The 19282-nt window shown below is 40.4% G+C and overlaps 1 protein-coding gene across 4 annotated transcripts in view; it reads right to left on the bottom strand.

Moving 5' to 3' along the window:
- herc2 (HECT and RLD domain containing E3 ubiquitin protein ligase 2) overlaps window positions 1-19282 on the bottom strand; it is a 94474-nt gene that overhangs the window by 8066 nt on the left and 67126 nt on the right. For all 4 annotated transcript variants that reach the window (XM_038271736.1, XM_038271739.1, XM_038271737.1 and 1 more), the window contains exons 61-79: window positions 19113-19194; window positions 16151-16322; window positions 15915-16059; window positions 15522-15747; window positions 13906-14077; window positions 13612-13798; window positions 13260-13403; window positions 11250-11441; window positions 11011-11164; window positions 10263-10370; window positions 10045-10176; window positions 9803-9961; window positions 9574-9692; window positions 6915-7040; window positions 6678-6833; window positions 6285-6599; window positions 5997-6211; window positions 5682-5859; window positions 2596-2757 (exon numbers count right to left, since the gene is read on the bottom strand). In XM_038271736.1, the coding sequence (XP_038127664.1) occupies window positions 2596-2757; window positions 5682-5859; window positions 5997-6211; window positions 6285-6599; window positions 6678-6833; window positions 6915-7040; window positions 9574-9692; window positions 9803-9961; window positions 10045-10176; window positions 10263-10370; window positions 11011-11164; window positions 11250-11441; window positions 13260-13403; window positions 13612-13798; window positions 13906-14077; window positions 15522-15747; window positions 15915-16059; window positions 16151-16322; window positions 19113-19194 (3144 nt within the window). The remainder of the gene's footprint in view (window positions 1-2595; window positions 2758-5681; window positions 5860-5996; window positions 6212-6284; window positions 6600-6677; window positions 6834-6914; window positions 7041-9573; window positions 9693-9802; window positions 9962-10044; window positions 10177-10262; window positions 10371-11010; window positions 11165-11249; window positions 11442-13259; window positions 13404-13611; window positions 13799-13905; window positions 14078-15521; window positions 15748-15914; window positions 16060-16150; window positions 16323-19112; window positions 19195-19282) is intronic.

Genomic DNA, 19282 nt, shown 5'->3' with positions numbered 1-19282 from the left:
TATATTTATCTTATGCATTTAAAATAAATTCTTCATGCTTCAAACGTGGCCTTCAAAGCTTTGTTCAGAGGAATGTCTTTATGCTCAAAGGGAAGCATTCCAGAAACCAGCCTGGTGCTTTGTGATTTATTGCCCAGCATCTGCAGCAGCACCAGACCGTCTCCGATCATTTATTAGGAGCCTGACGAGTTTTTTCTTCCTCCGTCTACATCTGTCTCACAGCTGCCAGTGAATCTTTATCTCACCCAGCAAACAGCACAGAGAGCCATTTAATCTTGTACGGTGTCGCTAGAACGGCTCATTTAAAACACCTTTTAGGAATTAGACATCCAACACTGACCAGTACCGGTAAGAATTCATAACAAAGCTGTAAATTAGCATAAAGACCCTTTATAAATCTCAAGACACCTCAAAATCAGAAGGAAAAGCACTTAGAAGGTTTTACTCAAACGCACTAATTATACAATAAATGATTCAATGGGAGCGTCTACTTCCTGCATTTGGTACTGGATTGGTCTGACCGATAAACAGAGCAACAGCCTGTACCAATGATCTCTATTTATTCACTGGATTGCCGATAGGCCGTTGGCAGTACACGGTGTTGTGAAGTCACCAGCCGCCATATTGGTACTCCCTAGTTAGACCAGTCGGAATGCCAACAATATGTGTGCTACAGCATCTAACATTTTCAGGGGGGCTTAAGACTTTTAAAACAAAGAAAAAGTAATCACTTTGTCAAACACTTGCTGTTTCATAGCATAAGTAGGTTACTGTGATGTATGGTAGAAAAAATTTGAAATCACATTTCATAGTCGGTATTAAGTCAATGAAATCTATAAATCATCTAATATAACATATTTTACAAATTATCACATGTGTGATTGACAGGGTTAAGGCCGTTTCAGCAACATGTGTTAATGTAGCACAATAATACTGTAGTCAGTAGGGATGCACGATATAATCGGGCCCCTATCGGTATCGGCCTTAAAACTGAATATCGGACATCGGCCACCCCACCGATATTTAACCCGATATTTTATCAGCTTCTGAGTTTCTAAAGTCTAAAAAAAAAAAATAAAAAATACTACTTCTTCTTCTTCCTCAAAAACTTATTTTTTACAGACTTAAAAACTTCTAAAGACGAGGGAAAAAATATTGATACATTAAAATATCACAATATCTTCATATGCTGATATATTGCCATTTAAAAACACCATATCAATCTCTTTTACTAATGAAATATTGCTATATGTCATCGTTATGCTACGAAATCCCCCGAAAATTCACGAAATTTTGCCATATTTTTATATGTTGATATATTGACTCGGTATCGATCTATTTTACTAACAAAATCTCACAAGAATTTGCAAAATATCACGAGAGTTTGTAACAGAACGATTAAATTTCACGAGATTTTGAAAGTAAAATAGATCGATATCGCCTTTTTAAAAGTCAATTTGATATCAGCATATGAAAATATATTTGAGTATATTATTTTTCAAAGTGTCAGAAATGGATAACAAATCTGCTATTTTAAATGACTACTTATTTTTGTCCAGCTTTAACATCAGTATCGATATCGGTTATCGGCTACATGAGTTTTAAAATATCGGCATATCGGATATCGGCCAAAATCCCAATATCGTGCATCCCTAGTAGTCAGATATTAAAAATATTACCCACACATTTTCTGAAGTTGTGCAAAAAGTGCTAAATTGATTATGTACATGTAATATACATGTATTGATTACATTGTTATAGTAATTACATTACAGGCATTTTTATTTTGCGTCTTCATGGGGAGTAACAAGAGGTGACCTCAGTGTTTTCGGTCTATCAGCAATCCAGTGAATAAATAGAGATCAGTGGTCTGTACTCAGTCTCCAGTGACCCCAGTCTCTTTGAACCCCAGTCGGCCTCAGCAGATGGCTGCTCACACTGAGCCTGGTTCTGCTGGAGGTTTCTTCCTGTTAAAATTGAGTTTTTCCTCTCCACTGTCGCTACAAGCATGCTTAGCGTGAGGGATTGCATCCGCGTCAATGAGTCGATGCAATCAACTGGTTTTCCTTAGGTAGAAAACTTTGAATCAATTTGCCAGTGCGATCTGGAGAACTGTAAAGTGCCTTGAGATGACATGTGTTGTGAATTGGGGCTATATAAATAAAATGAATTGAACTAAAATGTATTGTGATTCAAACCAAACATGAATCTGCTGCATCCAAGATATCTTTTTTTTTTTTTTTTTTTTACAAAAAAGGATTCAGCTCAGTTTTTACAGACAGGCAAAATAAATCAGTCAGGCTTTTCAGCAAAAACATTAGGTAGGTTTTGAATAAGTAAAAAAAATACTATTAAGTGTGGTAGAAGATCTATCATGCTGTGGGCCTGTCTATCAGGGAAAACATCCATTGGGGCAGACATTTTCAACCAGGACAAATATTAAACTTCAATCAGCCTTACTAACTTAGCTCTTATTGGTTAAACAATTCTATTTAAACATGTTTGACATTAACTATTACAAAATAAAAAACAAAATTAAACACTACAGTAAGAAGTTTCTTTTTCTTCTCTTTTATAATCAGAATGTTGGTTCACCTTCATAGGGATTTTGCAGCCATCACTTCCTCCTCTGCCTAATTTCCCATAATCCCCGTCTCCCCAAGACCAGACCATGTCATCATCGGTTAGACACAGCGTCTGAGCGTCTCCGCTGCCACATGCAACATCAATCACCCTGTGACCCTGGAGTGCATCGACCTAGAGGAAAAACAGGTTGTTTATTGGTAGGAGGAGAAAAAACATGGTACGGTAAGAGAGCAGGCACAATAAATTTGTTTGGAAAGTGGGTAGCACTGCTGCCTTGCAGCAACAAGGTTTCAGGTGGGGTCTTTCTTCATGGAGTTTGCATGTTCTCCCTAAGCATGCGTGGGTTCTCGCCGGGTACTCCGGCTTCCTCCCACAGTCCAAAAACAGTCATGCTAGGTTAATTGGCTTCTCTAAATTCTCCTTAGGTGTGAGTGTGTAAATAGTTGTTTTTTCCTGTTTGTCTCTGTGTTTCCCTGCGATGGACTGCCGACCTGTCCAGGGTGCACCTCGCCTCACGCCCATAGACAACTGGAGATAGACACCAGCACCCCTTGCGACCCCGCTTAGGATAAGCGTGACAGAATGGAATATAAACCGATTCTGGAAGAATTTGTGTACATGGGAAGTGACATATACCCTAAATGTTAGACATAGACTTATGCAATTAAATTTTTTTAAATCAGCTTTATATTCTTACCCCACATAAACTACCGTATTTTCACGACTATAAGGCGCACTTAAACGTCTTTTTTTCCCCTCAAAATGTGCGGTGCGCCCTATGGTGCGGTGCGCCCTATGTGTGTTGTAACTGCGACTTTTGAGACCACCTCATTGAGGAGATGATGAAAGAGTGGCTGAATGTAAGGAGGCCAGGTGTTTTTTTTCCACCCCTCACCATCGCTGTTAATATGTAACTCCATGCGTGCCCATCTCACAGCTGATGTGAAAAACATGGGGAAACAAATGAACGCTGTGCTCGCTGTTCAACCGCTCGACATCGGTGTGAACCGGACCCAGCAGGTGCAGCAGAAGCAGCGAGTTTACATGCAAAGTCAATGGTTGACGCGCATATAGGTGCAGCAAAAGGTCCTGCAGCGCGTTTTGGTGCAGCACATCGGGAGCGTTTAAGCATCTGACGCACCGCCAACGCGCTGCTGCTGCTCAGATGGAAAAATTGAAGTTTTGCTGCTGGACGCGCCGCATCAACCAATCAGAGAAGCTGATCTGGGAGCTGACAGCGAGACAGACAGCGCTCTGATGACATATGATATTAACGCAAATGAAAAAGGCTGGATGAATGAGGAGATGATGAAAGGCAGGTGTATGTGAGGAGACCAGGTGCTTTTTTCCACGCATCACCATCGCTGCGTGCCCATCTCACAGCCGATGTGAAAAAAAGGTGAATCAAATGAACGCTGTGCTCGCCGTTATCTCGGGGGTCTGACAAAGGAACTTCAACCGCTCGACATCGGTGTGAAGCGGCCGTTCACAGTAAGGCTGCGAGCGGTGTGGGAGCGATGGATGACAGACTGAGACCACAGTTTCAGGATAAGTGGAAGGCAGCGCCGTGCAAGTTACGCCACCGTTTGCGGATGGATTGTAGATGGACTGTGTCTGCTGGCTCTGTTGTTCAAGCTTTTGCAAAAGCCGGCATTATTTCTGAGGAGCTGCGCTACACGGAAAGTGACTGACAGCGAAGAAGGGGAAACTGGCATGTCTGATTTAGCGCAGCTGTTTTATTCAGAGGAATGCTGAGGATAACAGAGGATGATGACTTTGATGGGTTTGATTAATACTTTGTAATAAATACATGAATAAAGCACAATCATACTCAGTTTTGCTCCCGCTCTATTTTTCTACCTGAAAACTTAATTCAACAGCAGCCTCTGGTCTCCTCCTCCTCTTCACCGCGGCGGCTGGCAGGTGTTTTTTCATCTAAATAATCTAAATCTTGCAGCTATATTTGCTGTGATCAGTTGGAATAAAGTAGTTTTAATATGTTTTTAAGTGAGAAAGGCCACCTGAAAACTTAATAATTGCAGTCAGTTCATCCAGATTATCTATTTCTGTCGGAGGCACTCAGACCCCCACATACCAGCGGTGCACCGACAGGAGAAATCCTTTCGTTCACCGCGGCTGCTGGCAGGTGTTTTTCATCTAAATAATTTTAGCTGCAGGCACCAGGATACCGGTAATAAAAGCGAACATATTCCGTCGGCAGGTTTCAGGATTTTAAGTTAATTTAGGAGTGATCACAGCGCTGTGTCATCTAAGATGTGTCTGTCTCACGGCCAGCTGCCAGGTTTGATTAATACTTTGTAATAAATACCTGAATAAAGCACAGTCATACTCAGTTTTGCCCCCGCTGTATTTTTAAATACGCAGTAGAGGTATTTAAAGGTAGTAGAGGACATGTACCTGTATATAAAAAACGCGCCCTATAGTCCGGTGCGCCTTATGTGTGTGTTAAATACAGAAATGGCACACATAACTGAGAGTGCGCCTTTTAGTACGGTGCGCCTTATGGTCGTGAAAATACGGTATACAAATTTAGCTGTGTTACTGCTCTAAACTACAGTGGTTTCAGCAGGTGGTGCGGGGTGTTCTCTCAGACATTTATGGGGTTACGTTCATAAATTCCAAGTTAAAGACAGATCATGCAGAGGAGAGGACAGAAATCCTTTAGGTAAATGCAGAGAAATGGATTGTGATCCCCTTCAGGTTGAAATATGGCTTTCTGAAAATAATAATTGTTTATCATTAAATAAATAACTCATTAGCAGCAGAAACAAAATAAGTAAGACTTCGGGCAGAATAGGGCAGCCATTTTAAGGAAAAACCACAATGGGTTCACTGACTTTCCTCTTATCTGTATTTCTCATTACAAAATACTTTAATGAATATACCTCCCTCTTTTTATTTTATTTGTTTTTTTTTTATCTTTTTTTATTGTTTGTATTATTGTCATTTTATATTTCATGTATGGAACATCTGCAATGTTCTTGGATTTGATTTGATTTTGTCTGGTTAGTTAACAAAGGTAACATTGATTTGAAAAGTAAAAACTAACACAAAAAAAAAGTAAACAAACAAACCAGTTTGGGTTTAAGTTGGTCCTCGCTGTCTCCATGGCCCAGCCTTCCATAGCGACCCTTGCCCCAGGTGAAGAGCTCTCCGCTGGCTGTGATGCAAGCACTGTGTGCCCCGCCGGCAGCAATATCCACCACCTCCACGCCTCTTAGAGACTCGATGACACGAGGACGGTCACAGGGACTATGAAAAAAAAAAAATATTCCAGTTATGGTAGACGAATAAAACCTTCAACACAGCTCTGATCATCTACAGGCTGCAGAGATGTGCAGACATCCCAATAGTCAATTTTCTGGTTGAGCAACTGGTTCACTGTTTACCTCCTGTTCCCATGGCCCAGCTTTCCATCCTCGGCCTCACCCCACGAGTAGACCTCTCCCTCAGAGGAGAGGGCCAAGCAGTGCTTCCCTCCAGAGTTCACCGCCACCTTCCGGATGAACACGTGTTGGATGGACTCCAGCAACGTTGGGGTGGACACAGATTCTGTGCCACCGATTCCTAACCTGCCTCCTGCTCCATATCCAGTAGCGTACAGCTGAGGATTAAGATTGAATCCAATTAGCACCTCCTAAAGTTTTATATATTTCTACAACCCAGTCGCAGCTCACCTTTCCATCGGCTGTGACTGCAAACAAGGTCTGCTCTCCTCCGATGAGCTGGACCGGCCTCAACGTGGCGAGGGCTTCTGTGGGGGTGGGCACTTTGACTTTAGCCCCCTCTATGCCCCCCAGCTGGCCTCTATGGTTGTGGCCCCACCCATAGATGGTGCCGCTCCCTCCAGCAGAGAGGGTCCAGTCGTCAGGGCGACGGTTCATCCACTGAACAAGCTGCTCGTCGTGCTCCCGCTTAAACAGATCATGGCTCTCGTGCAGCCCGTTCATGCTCTCATGGTCAGCCATTAACTCACGGATTTTCTTTGTGACCTTCAAAGGTGAGGAAATATTTTTATTTTTATGGATATTCAGACACTCATAAGTTATCAAAGACAGTGGTGGACTGACTTCATCCAGGAAGGCTCGAGGTAGAGATGTCCTCTTATCTAGAGCGATGGCCACTCTGGAGGCGGTGCAGTATCGGCGGAACCAGGCCCACTTATGGGTCTCAGCACAGCAGGGAAGTGTATCAAGCTCCAGATCACAAGCTAGAGCGACCAAGACCTGGACAGCATGTCACAATGAGACCACGAGAGAAACGTTCACACATATACATGCGTCATTATTACCAGTCCTGCAGCTTACCTTGAAAAACGGACTATGAAGCAGCTGCTTTCCTCCCCTGACGATGGGGTCCTCGTACTCATACTGCCTCTGCAGAGCTTCAGGAAGGCCTTTCACCAGAGCAGCCAGAGCACTGCCTGTGAAGCTCTGAAAGAAACAGCATTAGATCCTCATCACTTCTAAATACATCAGAACAACAAACAACTGTGTTCCTTTTATAAATAAATGACCTGACTTATATTTAGGGCTGTAACTATCGATTATTTTAATAATTGATTCTATTTATTATTTTGGAAACTTGATTAATTAAAAGAAACATATTTTCAGTGAATTAACATTTCTAGATATTAAAATGTTTAGAATTTAAAAACAAATCTCTTTTTTGGACATTTGAAAGGAAAACAATGTACACTCATATGTTCATGTATATAAATATTAAGAAGATTATAGAAGATTTAAGTAGGAAATATTAATACTTTTGTTATACTTCCTGCCCTAATTAACTGATTATTCCAATTAGTCGCCCAAACACAAATTATGTTGCTTAATTTGCCACTAAAAGATTAATAAACAGAATTAAGACCTGTAGAGATTAAGACTAAAAACCTTTTTACATAAAACATGTTTGTCTATTGTGGCCAGAGCAGGCTAATAAAAACACATTAAATAAACAGAGAGCCATAGAGAACCCAGTCAAACATACTTCACCTGAAAGCTACCTGGTTGCCGTGACAACAACCCTCTTTGATCTGGGAGTTGGGACAACTCAAAGCTAGCCCTCATAGGTTTAGATGAACGGCTAAATTCAGTTTTATACTTTTAGAACATGCAGAACTTTTAGAAATCTCTGTTACGTTAGTAAAACGCAGTACAGTTATTAAGCTGGGACTTAAATTATACAGATGATCCCATTTAAATTATATCTGCCTTTATAACTAATTGTTATTTGATCATTAGATCTGTAGTTTGTCCATCATACTTGTCAATAGGGTCAAAGTCCAAAGATGGTTGGAATATGTGATAAACATTAAAACGGGATAATCATGGGTGTCATAAGAAAGAGTCAATCTTTCCATTTCATGAGTTTCTATCCAGTCTTCGATAATTGGGCTACAGTCACTCAACCATCTTAGTTATTGTCTTTTTAGTAAACTGAAGTAATATTTGCAATAAATGCATATCCTCCTTTTTATGTCCAGTTTACCCAAGTAGATTAAACTGAAATCAGGCGGTAATTGAAAATCCAAAATGAAATTGGTTTTGGTTACACTGCAAAAAATGTAAATAGGTGGGTCATTTTTTCTTAAAATAAGTGCATTTTTTTTCTTGAATTGAGCAGGTAAGTGAGACACTTTGTCAATGAAATAAGACAATTTACATTTAAAATAGGCAAACAACTGGAGAGCCTTATTTCAAGTGCATAACATCTCATTAAAAATGCTCATCTCATTTTCCTGCTCAAATTAAGGTAAATACACTTATTTTAAGAAATTTTTTCTCATTTTTAGAACGTTTTTGCAGTATATTACTTCAGTCCAGCAGAGGGACAGCTTAGGACAGCCCAAATAAATGTGGAGCAGACCTGCAGATGTATTATTAATTCAATTCAATTCAGTTTATTTATATAGCACCAAATTCAAAACACATGTCATCTCAAGGCACTTTACAGTTCAACCAGATCATACAGTCAAATTGATTCAAATTTTTCTATCTATTATTAGTACATTTTCTCCAGCAGTAATCCAGTTCAGAGATGCCGGTTTCTGATTTTTGGGGTTGAGGAGATATTAGGAATCGTATGATGTGTTTCCAGAATAAATCTCTCCATGTCTCTGAACATTAAGTGTTAGACCCTGTCTTGTATACATTGAGCCATGCATGTATATGTATATATTATATACATCTCTGCATCATTTTGTCTTTAAAAATCAAAAGTTTTTTTCACAGCAACCCTTTGTGACAGGATGGGTGAGAAAAAAAATGTTGGACTATTTTCTTACATCTTATATTACAGTTCCTAAAGAGAAATCTGTATAGCAGGTTCAAAAATAACAAAATCAGCCACAAAATACTGATTGGTTCATCTCTGCATTTTTTTAAAAACACAAAAGTAAACAAACATTACTTTTTATCCCCGAAATAGTCAAAGTGTTGTAGAGAAAACAGCTGCATTTGCATAAACAGTGCAAATAAGTGTATTTGTGCCTGATTAAAGGTATAATGGAGGATTTTCTTTTTCTGGTGCATTTAAATAAATGCACCTCCTAACTGTCAATCATTCTGGTGATATGTTTATGTAAGGCCTTCCTATGTGCTCGTCCCCATTTTTAATTACTTGTGGTGCTTATGACATGTTGGAAAAATTGCAAATCTTCTTTTGGAAAGAAGGCTTGTATGAACTATGAGAACAGCAACTTTTAAACAGAGCGTTCACAAGGACAAATGGGCTTGTGAACGCTCTCACATGCATTTAATAGGCGTTCCCTCTCGTGAGTGGGTACAGGGTTGTACATGTGCAAGTGGAGAGGGTGGGTCTTTTAAAAAATTAGCAAGAATCCTCCATTATACCTTCAATCACAATATATGTTGTGTTGATTAATTAGATTTTATTCTGTTAGAAAAAGGTTAAACTGACACTATAAAGTGTTTGGTGGGTGCATTTATTTTCCACTATACTCACAATGGAGCGTGCCTCGCCCTCGCTGTCTCCAAGCAGCCTGTTGATGTTGATAGACTGACCGTACTCTGTGGTGAGAAGCTTCCGGAGCCTCTGCAGAGCCCACATCCTGTGCCCAGCAGCTGTACAGAAAACAAACCTTCTAGTTTCACTTTAAAGGTTCAAATAACCTTGCATATATATGAGCATGTCAGGGTTATAATAATGGATTTGTAGGGCTATTGTGATTCACCTAATGCACTGAGCTGGGCACAGGCAGCGAGGGAAGCAGCAAGACGAGGGACGATGCTCCTGTTCGAAGCAAAGTTGAGCCGGAAGTCCAACAAGCATGTGACCAAGTCCATGGAGGGGCAGGACAGGATGCAGCGGTCAGACAGCAGGTCTTTAGGACCTGAGGGAAGAAATAAAGTCAATGCAGGTCTGAAGCAATGGCTTTGCTGCAGTATCATTTAGTGCAGAGTAAAATCCACTGACCAGCAGCAGGCATGATGGGGTAGACTGTGAACCGCCAGCCCCAACCATTAACCGATCCATCACTAGTAAACTTCCATTTCAGTTCATCTCCTGGGATCCTTAATTCGCTGGACCAGTCGGACCACTCTCGACCTGAAAAACAACAGACATCCATTGCCTTTTCTCTCATTTTATGCTGTTGTAAGACAGTAAAGGGTAAGGCATCGCAGCCTGATTACCTGATCTGACAGAGACGATCCTGTTGGCTCCGTCCATGACGGTTAGCGGGTCGTGGCGCCTCTCAGTTGAACACTGCCGGTCAAACTCAATCCTCAAACCCTCAGCACCTACAAAACAAAGTGGAAATAGTTTATTCCTTTTTTATGGATTTATATTTCACGTTTTTTTTTTTTACAAATTTCCTTTTTCAGATTTTATGAATTGCGTTCTTTTCAATTTGCATTTTAAAGATCGCATTCTCTTTACTTCAGTGAAGACCCATTTCTATCGGTCTGTATGAATTGTATAAAGCAGAAACATCTTTAAGATGTAAGATTTAAGAGCGAGCGATGGTATTGGGCTTGAAGTGAAGAGAATGTGATCCGAAGCATGAAATTTTAAATAAATGCAATAAAACACCATCTAAAAAAAAAAAAAAAAATAGTGAAAAAAATATACAAAATCTGTCCAAAAAACAAATAATTTAAATATATAGTCTGAAAAAATAAATAAATATGAAAAAAAGTAAATATTAAAATGAATTTTTGAAAATAATATGATCTTAGAAAATAGCAAATTAGCTAAATTAATCTCAAAACCTTTTATTTTTTAAATAAAGACTTTTTTCATTGTTTTCCAAGTTTTTCATCTACAAAATCTGGTTGCTTGCAACAATATTGGAGCCAAATCCACTTAATGTTTTAATGTTGTTCACAGTGAGTGTTCTCCTCAGCAGTGGGGCATCTCTGTGTTCTAATGTGTTCATACCCGGGATCTTAACGGTTCCACTGGTGGATGTGTCGTCGGTGTACGGATGGCTGCTCTCTACAACCACCGGCTGGGAGGACAGACGCCCGCTCTGCGAGTCTGTGGCAACGTCCTCCAGTTCGGTGACGCACAGCTCCAGCAGCATGTCTGCGACCTGAACGACAGCAACACTCAAAGATAAGGATTTAGGCAACAAAGGAATTCAAAACGCACCTGTCTGAAGGAGGAGGCGGTGTTACCTGTGGATAGGCTGTACCCATGCCAGACAGCACCGCAGAGAGAACCTCCTTGCCTTTCTCCCCAGAGCGGCAGGACACGGCCAGCTTCAGCAAGTCCACTATCACCCGTGTGTCATCGGGTACCAGGAGACTGGTGAACTCGTCCAGGTACTGAGGCTCAGGACCGACGACCTTACTCTGGTTCTCCGAATCCTGACAGAAAATAGAAAACATAAAATCAGGGTGTTACGGCCCGGCTCACAAAACAGGGAAAACACGGCGACCAGGAACGTTTTTAGCCCTTCAGAGGCATTTATTTAAGTTATAAATAAGACAGACAGCCCAAGATGTGCTTCCAGCAAATGCTCCTGTCTCAGCTTGGTTCTTGCCGACCGATTCCGGACCCCTGGATCCGATTGAACCCAGGACTCGGTTGTGGTCCTAGCCCCAGCTGGTCTCCTGGGTCAACCCTGGTCCTCTCTAGTCCTCTCTGGAGCCACGGGTGCCCTGAGCCTTGGACACAACTGGCAATTCAATGACACATGGTACCATGGTGACACAACTCATGAGTGAAACGTCCCTCCTTAACTACCATCCAGGTGGCCACGTAGTCAGAAGCACCTCCCACAATCAAGGACCTGCATTGATTACCGGCCATTTGTCCAACAGCAGGGCCGTCACAAAGGTTTCTATATATTTCCACATCCAGGTGTCTAAATATCCAATATCAAAGCTTTAGTTCCACTTTTTGAGGCCAGGATATATGAAGCTATAATTAGTAATGCTGCCTGATGCATAGGAGGGGAAAACATCACATAACAGTGTTTAAAATTAATATAGAAATGGAGGCTAACAGGTAGAAACCGACCATGTGTTTTAGCTTATTTTAGCTGTTTAAACCGATCTGACTAAAATTGTTAGATTCAGGGAATGACGTTTTATCAGCTAAATATCGCCATGCTCCTATTAAATGTTCCTACTAAGTCTTATGTTGGTTGATCTTATGGTTATCACTAATCTGCATCAAGATATTATAGAGTAAAAACAAAAAATCTAAGTGAGTGAACTTCTTAAAATAAGTGTATTTGGGTTACTGCTGTTGAATAAAGAAGAGCGCATGGCTCTTATACTGGCTGTAACCGGATTTAGTCGCGGCCCTGCTAACATTTGCTGAATGTCTCTCCCCTCTCCTGTCTGCATACTTTCAAAAAATAACAAAAAAATCCACAAGAGGTTAAAAAAATAATGCTTATAGTTAAGCTAAGCTTATAGTTAGAGGGGCTCAGGTTATCCTGAGGTTATCCTTATCTCTATGGTTATGCTGCTATAGGCTTAGACTTCTGGAGGACATAGGGACCCCTTTTTCATAATTCTGCTTCATTTTATCTCTATTCTCCCACTCTGCAGAATCTGTTAGTTTAATCTCTAAAGTTATGCTCTCGCTGCTTTTTCTCATAGTAGCTTTGCCTCGTCTGTTCCTGTTTGGCTGTGACTCCATCCTGGAGAGAAATATCAGCTGTGCTGCTGCCATCAACACCCTTGTTTATAGATGTTGGAGATCTGCCTGTTTTTCAGTGTAGTCCTGTTTCTCTGACTGTGACTGGCTGGATGTGTTCTCTTCATCCTCTGACATGGGAGCTGGCTCGGAGCTCCTCTGCCTGGCTGTGTGTTTCCTGGATGGGGCCGCATTTTACAGTTGCTTTTTGTTTCTCTGCTTCTGTCTCCTTGAACCCCAGTTGGCCTCAGCAGATGGCCGCTCACACTTAGCCTGGTTCTGCTGGAGGTTTCTTCCTGTTAAAAGGGAGTTTTTCCTCTCCACTGTCACTACAAGCATGCTTAGTGTGAGGGATTGTATTTGAGTCAATGAGTCGATACAATCGACTGGTTTTCCTTAGATAGAAAACTTTGAATCAATTTGACTGTATGATCTGGGGAACTGTAAAGTGCCTTGAGATGACATGTGTTGTAAATTGTTGCTATAGAAATAAACTGAATAGAAATTGAATTGAATTTCTTCAAACACAAACTCGCCTCTTTTGTCTTTGTCATGGTCTCAGCGATGATGCTGGCAGCTCCGGGGTCATCGGTGACGGGGATGAAGGGACGGGAGGAGGCTCCACAGGCCGAGGGAGTCACAGCTGATGATGGGGTCACTGCGTCTTCAGATGATGGAGCCTGTCCACAGAGAAACACACAATAAAGAAATCTACTAGGAGAAAACTTACATTTTTTGTAAATTTTTTATGGATTTCAATTTACACGGTGCTTTAAAAAGATCCTTGCATTCTTTAAATTTCTAAAATACAAAAAGGAAAATAAGGAAACAAGTTTCAATCTAAGGATGGGAGAAAACTAGGTGACTAATGCATGCGGTGATCCTCACCTCCCCCTTCTTGTCTTGCCAGGGATTAGGGCTGACCCGGTCTTCTGCTTCAGGAGGGACAGGAGGAGATTCTTCGTCACTGACGCATGAAGATGAGGAATAGTCCAACGGGGGCACAGGGGAGCTGGAAGGACACTCTGCAGGCAGAATCATGCTGGCTGGCATCAGAGCCCCAACCACAGCATCCCTGGAGGTAAAACATCCCATCAGAGGAGCCGATGACAGCGACTGAACCCCAAACAGACAGACATAAACCTGAATCAAATGGTTCAGTGGAGGTTTAGGTCAGCGTACCTCGCATACATGATCTGGAGAGCTGAAAGGACGTGAGACAGAGCCTGCTGCTTGGCAAGGTTACCATCCAGACTGAGGAGAATCTTGGCCAGTGAGGGTCGGTTGGGCTTTGCGCTGCTCTGCCCACTCATCTTGTTACTCGTTGATGATGAGTCACTGTCTGACTGAACACCTGAAAAACCAAAACAAATAGAAACAGAGTTTAAACAGGAATCAGTAACTCTAATTTAATGCTTTTTAATCCGCTTTAATGCTCTGAGAAATAACTTTATAATGCCATCAACAATTACCCATGATTCTTATGTATATATACCGATATACACACATATATACACACAAATATATATATATATATATACACACACACACACATATATACATATACAGTATATAACACGGCAAAATCCTTCACCATCTTGACAGACATCCCGAATTCCTTGTTTTCCAGCCAATTGTCAATTTTGCATTTTCCCCATTCTCTAGCTTTTTCTCTGCCTCAAGATTCTTTTCCGAACATACGGCTTTACGATCAACTGGAAGCAGTTCCGCACAAACACGCAGAGCCAGTTATATCTGATATATTTCAAGAAATTGTTTTTATAAACCTTTTTTTTTTTTTTTATTCTTTAAATAAAGCATTTAAAATGCCTTGATAATCAAATTTAATGAATTTTAATGCCCATTAAGGGCTTAATTTAAAAAAATTATTTAATGACTTTTAATGATTTTTAACGACCCGCGGAAACCCTGAAAAAGACAAAATATTTGAAACAAGAATAACATCCCTTTAGTTCTTAGGCTGTGATCTGGACGGCCAATAGTCTAACTTTGATCTGATCAGAGCTGCCAGGCTGAGCTGAACACAACACTCCTAACCATCACGTTTTTTGTCAGCATCAGTGAGGTGTTAAAAATCTGAATAACATAAAGCAAAGAGAAGGAAGTAGTCTCTTTTTAGCAACATCTCTGCAGCTTATTGAGGCTAAGAGAGTTAAACAAACAAAGCTGCTCTGTTCTGCCTTTTAAGGTTCTGCAAATGTCCTCAGCTTGTTGATACACTAAGGGTTAAGGTGAGATCTACATTTTAGATTGAACACATGGAAACAGTCGTTTTTAGAATGCTAACAGCGCTAATCTCTATTAAGACTCAGAATCCACAGTAGAAAAACATCTCTGTCGTTTATGGTAGTAAAATATGGCTGCTGCCAAAAGTCCATATACACAATAAATACTGCTAAAAGCAGCATTACTTCATACAGATGCTCATAAATAAATCCTCACTCGCATTTTTTACATGTTACAAGTGCAAATTGAGTACCAACTTTTGTCACTTTGAAGGAGTTACCCGCCGGACAAAGCAATTTCAAATTTCATGTCATAGTAAATTCCTGTTGAGAGAGACAATGGAGCCTCAGCTCATCAGATTTGCTTTCATTTGTAGCAGCCAGTATTTGGTATTTTAAATATATTTATATAAAGTTTATGTATACATTTTAAATGAAATGAAATCAAATGTGAATATAATACAAGAAACTATAAGAAATATGAAAGTTATAATAATAAAAGTAAAAGAAAAAGAGAGAATCTCCCATTTAACATTTAAATCTTTAAAATACCCAAGTATGAGGCTCCCAGGGAGTCTCTGGCTGTCTGGAAAAGGACAGGCTCGTGAACTGAGGGTGTGGTCACATCCACAGTCGTCCAGGCCACGCTGTGGGAGGAGCCACACGCCACTCGAGTGATCTTCTGTCCCTCCAGACCCTGAACCAGGGTAGGTTTCCTGTTAACCGTGGTGGTGCCATTCCCTTGCTGCCCGTGGTCGTTGTCTCCCCATGCATATACCTGAGACAGAAACAAAACACTGTGCTTTTATTTTTGGAATTTAATCACCCAGTAGAGCCTTACAGAGGAAAGTAGGGCTAAAATTTCACAGCCACTCTGCAGCTCTGATGAAGGCTGGAAAGGAGCCTTGGCAGAGAATGAGCATTTCTGTGGATATTACAACCAACCTGCCCTGTCTCTGTAACGGCCAAACAGTGCAGCGCTCCAACGGCGACATGGATAATTTTTTTCCCTCTCAGTCCCTCCACCATCTGGGGCTTTCGAACATGGACGTCAGTGCCGTGTCCCAGTCGGAAGTAGTCACCTTTGCCCCTGTTTGAAAAATAAAACAAAATAATCCATAACAATTTCTCAGATATGATTAAACAGAGCCTGACTTTATAAGCACCAATGTTAATCTTACCAGGTCCAAACGACTCCAGATTTAGTCAGAGCCAGAGAGAACTGTGCTCCACATTCAATCTGACAGACTCCCTGTCCATTGAGCCTTTCTATGTTCTGGGGAATGTTGCAGCCCTCACTGCCCCCACGTCCAAGCTTTCCAAAGTCTCCATCCCCCCAGGAGAACACCAGTCCTGATAAAGTAAATGCAAACACAACCATTTGACTCCAAACTTCTTAAGGTCGTCGTCAATACCAATTATTCAGTCTCAGTCTTCTTAAACCTGTGGTTTCAGAGCCGATTGTGGCTCTTTCAACTTTTCAAATGATTCTTGCTGATTTTGGCACAAAAAGATTGAACTAATAGTTGCAGGATTTTTCATTTAGAAATTATATAGAAGTTACAGGAAGAACAAAACTAAAAGTACCTGCAATATTTTTCAGGGGGATCTTTTTTTTCTTGACATTGGGCTAGAAAACGTTATATATATATATATATATATATATATTTATTTATTTATATATAAAAAACATATTTATTCCTCATTTTGTTATTGTGTATTGAAAGTTAAAATAAAGATGATGTGGTGATTCTGTAAAAATGGGAATAACGTCCCTAAACCAGATATTTATCAATGATAATTGTATTTTTTTTCTACAGGTTTTTTTCACCACTGTCGATCTAAACAAGTTCAATTCAATTTCAATTCAGTTTATTTCTATAGCGCCAACACAACTAATGTCATCTCAAGTTACTTTACAGTTCACCAGATCATCCAGTCAAATTGATTCAAAGTTTTCTATCTAACGAAAACCAGTTGACTGCATCGACTCATTGACTCAAATACAATCCCTCACACTAAGCATGCTTGTAGCGACAGTGGAGAGGAAAATCTCCCTTTTAACAGGAAGGAACCTCCAGCAGAACCAGGCTCAGTGTGAGCGGCCATCTGCTGAGGCTGACTGGGGTTCAAGGAGACAGAAGCAGAGATACAAAAGGAAACTGTAAAAGGCGGCCCCATCCAGGAAACACACAGCCAGGCAGACGAGCTCCGAGCCAGCTCCCATGTCATGCCAAATCCCAAGTTTTATCTAATTACATTAAAAGCAAATATCGCTCTTTTTATTTAAAAGGTAGCAATGCAATCCTTGATGTGTGCTGCCAATATTCTAGGGCTGATATTGAATTTTTCTTCTTCTATTTACAAGATAAAACATTTTTATTTTAAGATAAAAAATGTTTTACAAATCTTAATTCAAAGAGAAACATTAACAAATCATACAAAATAGTGACGACGGAACGCAATAGAGAAAGGTCAATCTATTGATTTCAAGGCAGAGCTCCTGAATGCATGAAAAGTCACATAAAAAAATGAGTGCAGTTTCCATGGTGATCAGTCAGATCTGCTTATATTCACAATATCAGAGAATGATAGAAAATACCACTTTAATGACCAGAACTATGAGCCCAGATTTGAATTTAGTTAATTTCCTTCTAATCAAAACAAGATCAGAAATATAATTGGAGACTCAAACACCTACACACATCAGAAATGGTGGCTGGCTAGCTCAAGTGGTAAATCACCCATCCTGCAAACAGGAAGCCTGAGGTTCTGAGTTCAAGCCCAACTACCATGGAGTGCAACTCTGGGTCCCTGGGCAAGACCCTGAACCCCACACTTTGGGTTCATTTAGCCAGTTGGGGGCTGTTTCTAGCCATCCCAAAGCAAGTTTTGATGGGACAAACATCAGTAATGGACCAACCTTTCACTTCTTCATTACTCTACCTACCTAGTGTAATCAGCTGGTACCACTAGTAGTAAACTGCCCTCTATGCAGAGTGCTACCAACCTGCTGAGGTTTGTAGCTTTAAAAGCTGTACCTCTAATTCACCAAAACTATTTTATATTGTAAAAGTCTCTGTCTCTTTTAATTTTGTCAGATGAGGTGAGTATATTGGAGTTTTGATGGAGGCCCTTTTGGTTAGCATCTTCTTAAACTTGGTTTCACTGTGACTTTAAGATGGGTCTAAACTTTAATGCTTCCTGCCTTTTTAATTAATGCCTTTCATTAGATGTTATGGTCAACGTAGGAGTTGAAACCAGATGATAATCCAAACTCAAACAAAACATGATTTGGACTTGGTAGCATGGACTAATTCCAAAAAAGAAAGTTAAAAACAATCCACTGCACTTTGTTTGCAAGTTTAAGATGTTTCACATTCCCATCCAGCAAGCTTTTTCAATTCCAAATGTCAGGAATAGCATTGAGTTCAAGGTTTTATACATTAGCCCACCAAAACCTTCTTTTTGTTTTGAAAACATGCAAATTGAAATGGATGAAGTCCACCCCTTTGGATTGGGGGTTGTTTGGCTTCTTTTGTTAGCCTGCATTGCCCAATGCCCATCTAAGTGTCTGAAAGGGGGGTTGCTTAAGGGAATTGTTGGCCTGGCTGATTATGCGAATTTCGGGTAACTAACAAGTTTTTGATGGGCTACTGTATAAAACCTCGAACTAGACACTATTCCTGACATTTTGAATTGAAAAAGCTTCCTGGATGGGAAGCTAAACATCTTCAACTTGGAAACAAAGTCCAGTGGATTCTTTTTAACTTTCTTTTTTTGGAATGACTATGACCTGGATGACTCAGAATGTTCACCAGCATAGCATGGGCTAATTTTAGGCTTCAGGAATCGATCAGACATCGATCTAATAAGTATTTTATAAACTAAGCTTAATATCCAGGTTTCTACAAAGAAACAGAAGATTCCTAGAATAGTTCCATGTTCATGACGATAGCTCCAGAACGTGCTTGAACTCTGAACAGATCAGACAAAACTAACAATAACTTTTTATTTTAGATCCAATTCTTGTTTTGCAAACATCATTTAAGCTGCATGTTGTATCATATTGTTGAAGTTAGAAATTTGTGTTTATGTTTTTCTATCAGCTTGGCCAAATTAGGCACAAATTGTCAGATATACCTTCATCGGTTAGGGCCAGAGTTTGAGCGTCCCGGCTTCCACAGGCAACCTGGACAACACGGTGTCCCAGCAGCACTTTCACCTGCAGGACAAAAACACAAATTGAAGGAACTTTTGAGATCTGTAAGGCGATGAACCCAGTGGTAACATTTGGTAAACAAAGGAGGTAG

Source organism: Cyprinodon tularosa, unplaced genomic scaffold (assembly GCF_016077235.1).
Source record: "Cyprinodon tularosa strain WSP-4 unplaced genomic scaffold, ASM1607723v1 ctg808, whole genome shotgun sequence".
In the NCBI taxonomy this organism is placed as follows: domain Eukaryota; kingdom Metazoa; phylum Chordata; class Actinopteri; order Cyprinodontiformes; family Cyprinodontidae; genus Cyprinodon; species Cyprinodon tularosa.
The sequence above is the reverse complement of the archived record's forward strand: the minus strand, read 5'-3'. Positions and strand labels throughout refer to the sequence as shown.